Source organism: Eimeria maxima, genomic scaffold, assembly GCF_000499605.1.
Source record: "Eimeria maxima Weybridge genomic scaffold, Emw_scaff1501, whole genome shotgun sequence".
Classification (NCBI taxonomy): Eukaryota; Apicomplexa; class Conoidasida; order Eucoccidiorida; family Eimeriidae; genus Eimeria; species Eimeria maxima.
The window spans coordinates 1-8,024 of record NW_013564450.1 but is presented as its reverse complement, the minus strand read 5'-3'; the positions used below and the strand labels follow the sequence as shown (position 1 = coordinate 8,024).

Below are 8,024 nucleotides of genomic sequence, written 5' to 3'. Positions count from 1 at the left end.
TATATATATATATATATATATATATATATGCATCCACATGCGTTTGTAATTATTCGTATAATTAATATGCCTCAACATTAGACTCAAGAGGGGTTAAAAAAAGCTGGGACAGGAGACGACAAAGCAACGGGAAACGCATAGTGCTTGGGAATGGCAGCAACGGAGTGGGAACGAGGAATGAGAAGAAAACCCCCCACGATTCTACACATGAAAAAATCAATTATAAGGGCAATATTGTCGAAAATATTTCATAGAACGTCTCCCAGAAGCAATCATATTATTGACAGCCCAAAACAGTCGCACGCCGAATATGAAGCAGGCTCTACAACCGTTTTGTAGACAACCAGAAAATGGTCCTCCCACAGAGAGGCAAAATCAGAACCCATCAAACGAAACAAAGCCCAGACAAAGACTAAGACGAGAACGGCAAAGGCGCATAACAAAGAAGAAGGATAGAGAACCCAATGTATGACGCCATTGAAGAAGTGTACAGACAATGAGGGTGAGCACAGCGAACGAAGGTGACGACAGAGGAGAAAGAAGAAAACTACAATGTAGGAAGGAGAAGACTAAAGACACTCCAATGCTCGAACACATCATCAGCGTCTAAAGCTGAATAACGACAGGCTGACACTGAAGATGAAGGAGTAGAACAACAACGCTGAGAAGAAAACAAAGCAGAAAAACGGGAAGATGAACAAGACGAAGAAAAGGCAAAAGCAGCCAACGTCAACCCACCTCGTAGTTAGGAGACAACGGGGCCTCAGCCTGTCCTGCTCGCAGTGCTGCCTGACTGTTGACGTGCTGAAGAACTACACGCGAACCGCACGCGACGGGGACACCAACTCCGAATCCCAAAGAAGAGGCAGAAACAGAAGATGATGATGACGGGTCAAAGGGGGCGACGATAGGGTTGACTACCGGCCGTACTTGCCACATGGAAGAAGACGACGCCTCTGAAGCCGGCTGCGCTGTCTACAGCGAAGCATAACACAAAAACACATGCAAAACACATAAGAAAATTCAAGTTATTTGTTGCTTTAAGCAGTGTGGCAAAGGCGGAAACAGACACGGAACAGTGACAAGGAGCAGAAACGGCATGGAGTGCTGATGCAGGCGACCTCAGGAACTACACACAAGGGAAGACACACAAGGGAAGACGCACTAAAACCAAACACACAACAAATGCTTTCTTCCTGTGCAACACAAATGAATATGGATGTTCAATATATCAGGCACGCACAACGTTTATACTGAGATATATAAGGAGAAGAAAGCAACACATATACTGCACACGCGGACACGAGAATACACAGACAATGCAGAGCCCACGGGCCAACGGGTCAGAGGAACAACGAAATGCCACAGAACGAGAAACTTGGAAGAGAAAGGTAAGGACAAGCATAGGTATAATCCACAGAAGGGGACGGCGAAAGATGCATATAAGGGCAAAGAACAAGAAAGGCTGAGGAATGACAGAGATGCAAAAGCAGAAGCACAACAACAAAAGAAAGATAAAGCAAGAAACACAAAGGCAAGCAGTATATTTCCATCTCCATATCTCTTTCATTTATGTAAATACAAATGTGGATGGAGAAAAGAACAGAATGAAAGAGGTCTCCAAAGCAACGACAGCAGGAGGGCATATGATAAAGAAGTGGCGAAGAAGACTTACAACAGCTTGGCCAGCTGAAGAAGAGCCCCACGATATCTTTCCCGAATAGAGTCTGAGGAAGGCAGGCAAATAACTACTCTCCCTCAATACAACGTGAGCTCGCAGTAAGACGCTACGTGCAATTGTATCATGCAGCCCACACGAGTCTATCACCAACATATTGACGCATGCTGCCACGGCAGCCTAATTCATGTGTAGCACAAAGAGCAGCAGCAACAGCAGATAGCACGTTTCCGTCCAACAACAGCACTCCACCCACACCAGTAGCAGCAACAACACCGCCGGCACAGGCCGCCGATGCAGGTGCATGCACCAATCTTACTTGTGCCCGGAGGCCTCGTGAACAAGGGCGATGGCGCTGCCGAAGGTGACAGGCTGCTGAGCAGCCCCTACTTTCTGTGCTGTGGTGGAAGCGAAAATTAAGAAAATAAACAGAGTAGATGCAGGCGCCATTGGGAGACGCTTCATTGTACACCAACTGTGGGTAAAAGTGACAAAGAAGCGAATCACAAAAGCCGAAGGAACGCAGGGATATAGATAAGCACAGATACAGCCAGATAAATAGAAAAAATAACACGAGAGGGTCGTGCCGAGTTTACGGAGACCGGAGCTGCCCGAGACAGAGGAGTCTGAGTCGATTAGCGGAAAAGACGAGTAGACCCTGAGTTAAGGAGGCCTACGTGGTGTAATATGCGAGTAAAAGGCGCATTAGAACAGATTAAAAGCCAATGCATGGAAAGCAAGAAGAGTTTTCGATACAGACATCCGAAGTGACACAGACCCAACAAGCGAAGAGCGCTGACCCCGATATCGCCTCTAAAACCGGCAAAACAGATAAAAATATACAAGTTTTCTGATTTTATTCAACTATATGGAACTACGAAACCAACTAAAAACGACTCCCAACTGGTGTTCTTTCAGGACGTTCTCGGCGGCCCACGGCAGCCTTCGCATGCGTCCAATAAGGTGGCTGGCATATAGATTAATAGAAGAATAAAGAACACAAGACAAGTAACCCGCCCTTCAGCAGTGAAATAAGCTCATTTTACCCAGCATAGTGAACAGAAGTAGAAATATGAATAGGCGAGTAGGATTCGCTTTCCTAAGATATCCTACTTCAGCTTTTGCCATAATAGAACAAAAAGAGCAGGAGGCAACAGTAGTTGTTAAACGTTTTTGCCACATTTCTATTAAGATGCCGATGTGAACGGGAGACAAGCAAGAACCTTGCACAGCTGCTCAAGCTGCTTGTTCCTTCCAACATGAACCCTTTTATGTGTGTCGCTGCCGACCTTGAATCTTCGTGGTTATCGACGACGTGAAGATTCCCCATGTTATGGGTTAGTATATATAGGGTGTATGCAGTAACGGCACAATACATGAAGGAGTTCTGCCAGGAACTGTACACGCGCTCGAAACCCACACACGGAACTGGCTGATCTCGTTGCACACATTTGTCTGCTACAAGCCGATTATACACGACCACAGGAGAGCAAAGCACACAACCTAGGGGGATAAGACTACAACCCATGTAGAGAACCTACTACGCACTAAACGGCACTAAAAATCGAAGCTGAATTACTAATGGGGCCTTGCAAGCCATACCTACAGCTTAATCTCCAGTAATGGACGGTACGGCGTACTCCTGTATGGGCTAAAGCTCTTAATCGTCCTACCTGCCCTAAGCGGTATCACCAACCCCAACTTATAAACAATTTAAACTGCTTGAGTATAGCCCACGAAGGAGGACTCACAACATTCGGTGCCAAAGATCAGGCATATTAGTTATTGGGCAAAAAGCCGGATAAGTTGGTGAGCGTTTGCTTTCCTTGCTGCATTTGCGTTGTTCCACTTTTCGTTGCTTCATCGAAATGCACAAAAGGTAGAGAGGAGAAAATGCCTCTCACTGCGTTGTCTGTCTGTGTCCCGTGCCATCTCTCCTCAGTTGCCAAATGACTCGTAAACAACCCGACAAGAAACAAGTGATACGGTGGAGAGACGTAACATTAACACCTCAATCACTCTCCTTTGCCTCCTTAGGGGCCTGTTCAAGGCACCTCTTACAGAAGCCTTTTTCCCGCTTTCGGCTTCATGCGTGCACATATTCGCGGAAATGTGCCAGCTAATCCACCAGCTAGCTACCGGCTAGCCACACGCTAGCACTTGAACATCGGCACTGCGTTGCTCTGCTCATCCCTGACGGAATGACAAGCAATGCAAAAAGTCGACGCAGCAAGCGACAACTGGGGTCAGCAATATGCAGAAGATAAACATGGCATAAAGCAAGAATAGAAGCGGCGACAAAGAGTGGGAGGGTATGATGATGAAGATCGATGGGGTAAGAGGGCCAGTGTTTGGCCTTAAGGATTTACTACGTGCATTTGTCACATGCACCAAGTTGCCTGGCGAGCACCGCAGTGGTGGCTGTCTGTCTCCGTCTCCATCAGTATAGCACATAGATAAGGATTTTTTATCTTCATGGAGAAAAGCACGCGAGCGACAGTTTTGCACAAAGCCGCGGTCTCAGGTGTACTTGCAGCACAACACACGAAAGCTGGTTCTCAATGGGTCTGCCGGAGACAGACCCATTGGGGGACGCCGATATGAACCCGAATGCTTGCATGCATTGTTTAGCAGTGGGTGAGATTTGATAATAACATTATAAAAAGCCTCATCAAGGTCCCTTGTATCAATCCAAAGACTCCTCCTCATCTTTGTCGTCTTGTGGCTTTGCCTCCTGAACCACCAACTTCGTGCCGTACTTCGTCCCTGGTCTGCAGTTTCCAGATTCATCTAGCTCGCATACCTGTTTGAACAAAAAGAATTGCAAAAGCAACAAATGGAATTACAATAACGATTGCAGCAGAAACAAATACAATAACAAAGGCAGTAACAGCAGCAATTGCAACAATAACAAATGCAACAACATCGCGTGCAGCAACGACTGCTTATAAACAATCTCAGCACGGATGAAACTAAAAGAAAAACATAGCGAGCGGACACACATCACAAGCAAATATGGCTTGGAAGACAGAATCCACCACAGAAAGCTGACACATGGAGAAATGACAAAATAAAAGGGGTAGCGGGAGATACAAAGAAAAAGCACGAGACGAAAAGCACACTCATAACCAAGCCAAAGAGCAGCCAATGCACAAACATAATTAACAGTAAAAGCAGAAGCAGACCGATGCTGCAAACCATCGTAGACAGCCAGCAGGCCTTTAAACAGAAAAGGAGAACTAATGACAAAACTGAGAATGCGTCCTTCTGTCTCTGCTGTTCTTACAATGAGGTTTAGTTGGTTGGGGTTGGTGTTTGAGCGGGCCAATACTGCCCGGTCTCCACGCTTCAGCTTGCCCGATATCAACAATGGAGCAACGCGAGGTTTAATGTACTTCTCTAGGTACCTGAAAGATACAACCGACAAGACAGTGCAGACATACAACCGCGGCAGCGCCAGCAGCAGCTACAGCAGCTGCACCCAGAACAAATGCAGCAGCAAAGCAGCAGCAGTAACACCATCATCACCAGCGCGAACAGCAGCCAGCGGCAGGAGCACGGGGCAGTAGGCTCCTTACTTGCCCATTCTGCGCCCTCCATACTTATAGGAGGCGGCTCTTTCAAGGATGTACGTCATTGCAGAGTCGGCCACTTTGAAGTCAACACCCCGCGCCGCCAAACCTTTTGTCAGCGAAGACAGCTTGAGACCCAACACTCCCTTCAGCGCCTGATCGTTTAGTGGCTCAAATATCTGAACATTACAGCAATATACATAGGAATAATCGTTATGCAACTTCAAAACCACACATCAGCAATATAATCACGAACACCAGAAAAATGGGCACAGCTTACACACGCAGACAGACAACTGCCTACATTAATGCAAACACTCCTCCACTGCAAGCGGCAGGAACGCTTGAAGCACAAAAGGCTCGCTTCTTGCGCCTCTCCTCCGTTGTATGTCTGCCTCTCTCATCATTCCCTATCTAAAAATGGTGCTTCTTTCTTATAGGCTCCCCTATCTCCATACAAATATCGCAGTCTATCATCACCTGTGTCTCTCAGTTAGTCTCTGTCCCCTTGGAGCCTGGAAATGCATTCACTCCAGCTTTTCCTCTCTCTCTACCATGACCATTCCCTCTGTCTGTTCCTGTGTGCGTCTGTCTGCATCTATGTGTATCTGTTTGCTCGTCTACATCTCTGTGTCGATTGGTCTGTCCACAGCTCTGTGTGTGTCTGCTGTGTGTTTCTCCTTTGGCCTTACAATGATTTCGCTCATCCTGCCTATAACTTGCGGTTTAAAGTATCCGAAGACTTCCTTCAGCACTTTCTGTCTCATGCGTCTCAAGACATCTTTAGGGGATTTGCCTGTTCCTTTAAAGCCCCCAACGGACGAAGCTCCAGAGCCTTTCCCACTGCTGCCGTCTTCTGCTCCTCCTGTTGCTGCTGCGTCTGCTGCTCCTCCCTTCTCATTCGACCCTGACAAAGCGCGAGCCTCTTTGTACCCTTCAAGAATGAACTGCTGCCCGATGTTTGAAGTCAAAATGATCAGACAATTGGTGAAGTCCACGCGATTCCCCTTTGAATCCGATAAATGACCCTCGTCTAACATCTGCAACCAAAACCCTAGACAATCCTAGACAACATATGAACTCTAAACCATCAGTATAAAGTTACAAGAGCTGAAGGCGGACAGCACCCCGTCCGAACATTTGCTTGACTCCTCTGCGTCTCTGTCTGCTACTATTCTTGGTATGCTTGTGACGTTTGTGGTTCTTTCTGCTCGTACAGTGTTAGGGGTATTAGTACTCTTATCCATCCCACGATTACTAGCGCTCATGAGTTTTATGGTCCTAACTATTCCGATTCCTCATGGAGAAAGGGTGTACTCTGCGCTACACCACTCCCAAGTGCCTCACCGGCAGCAGAAGAGACCAGAGGTTTTTATGGGCATTTTCGACTTCATCAAAGAGGACGACGCTGTGAGGTTTCTGCCGGACTGCTTCTGTCAGCTGGCCGCCCTCGTCGTTGCCCATATACCCGGGGGGAGGGCCGATAAGCCTCGAGATACTGTGTGCCTCCTGATACTCCACCATGTCTAAGCGAATCAAGTTCTTTTCGGAGTCGAACATCTCCTCAGCAACAGCCTTCGCCAACTCTGTCTTACCCACGCCTAAAGGCAAATACAAAACAGAAGACGACGCCCACCATAATGCATAATGCAAACAAACACGGGAAGCAACAAGGAACGTACACGCCCAAATGAAGGAGAAAACATCACAAATCAATAATGTCGGAGCAGCACGAACATCGGGAGTAAATAAGAAAAACGTAACGCCGATACGTATTAATTGACGAGTGTCGTCGACCGCCGTTCCTCAAGAACTCTCCCCGTCTCCCTGTGTCTGTTTCTGTTAGTTCCTCAGCCTCTGCTCATTCATACGGGTTTGTTTCTGTTTGTTTGTTACTTCCGCTCTAACTGCATTTGATTCAGTCTGTCTCTTTTTTGTCCTATGCCTCTGATTGCTACGAAATTGGTTCCCGCTTGAAAGTCATACTTTCCTTAACGCAGCTGCAGCTTCTTTCTCTGTTTGAGTTAAGCGGCTGTTTTTACCTGAAGAGCCGAGGAACATGAATGTGCCCAACGGTTTGTTCTTGGGGTTCAATCCCGCCCTCTGGATTGCCAAAGCGTCTGCTACCGCCTTCACTGCCTGGTGCTGGCCGATGACGCGCTAAAGGAGAAAGCAAACAAACAGCAAATACAACAAATGCTATGAACGACAACCCTATTAACACAAACACTTCAGGAATACAAGCTGCAGCAGCGCATGCCAGAAGCATAATCTCAAAGATAATATGTAGAGTTACAGGAAAACGGCCACGCAAAGAAGCGGTGACACAACCCAGAGCAAGAACCTTTCCAGACAAAAGGTATTGTGCGCGGATCAATACAAAGAACAACTACGATACTTGAAGCGCAACTTGAACAAACACAATCTATCTCCCTAGTACAGTTGTTGCTGCAGTTTCCCGTTGCTGTGAGCCGTCTAACCACCACCATGGTCTGCGGAACGGTTCGGCCACACGAAATGGAAGGCAGATTGTGGTGGGACATACAAGAGACAGAATATCCGCGAGGCGAAGGACTCTGGAAACCTCATCTTCTGTCATTTTGCCAAGAGGGATTCCCGTCCACAAATGCAGTATATGGGCCACGTCGTGTAACTCCAGCACCAAACGGCGGCCGTCCTGAAGCAGCAGCAGCAACCGCATGGGCAACATGCCGATTGTGAAGGCTCTAACTCAACCCAGCAAAAACCTATATAAATATATATATATATTATAT

General features: G+C 47.0%; 2 protein-coding genes across 2 annotated transcripts; both read right to left on the bottom strand.

The window, feature by feature from the left end:
• Window positions 1–729: 729 nt before the first annotated feature.
• EMWEY_00053230 (hypothetical protein) lies at window positions 730–2,143 on the bottom strand (the record flags this gene model as incomplete). The annotated part of the gene is made up of 3 exons (XM_013479988.1): window positions 730–975; window positions 1,297–1,465; window positions 1,998–2,143. The coding sequence occupies 3 exons, from the start codon at window positions 2,141–2,143 to the stop codon at window positions 730–732; spliced, it is 561 nt and encodes a 186-aa protein (XP_013335442.1).
• A 2,221-nt stretch (window positions 2,144–4,364) lies between these two features.
• EMWEY_00053220 (Heat shock protein, related) lies at window positions 4,365–7,927 on the bottom strand (the record flags this gene model as incomplete). Its single annotated transcript, XM_013479987.1, has 7 exons — window positions 4,365–4,481; window positions 4,965–5,085; window positions 5,257–5,429; window positions 5,943–6,290; window positions 6,598–6,851; window positions 7,293–7,410; window positions 7,796–7,927. Coding segments are annotated over 7 exons (1,263 nt in total), but the record flags the coding sequence as incomplete, so codon positions are not given.
• Between the last annotated feature and the right edge of the window lie 97 nt (window positions 7,928–8,024).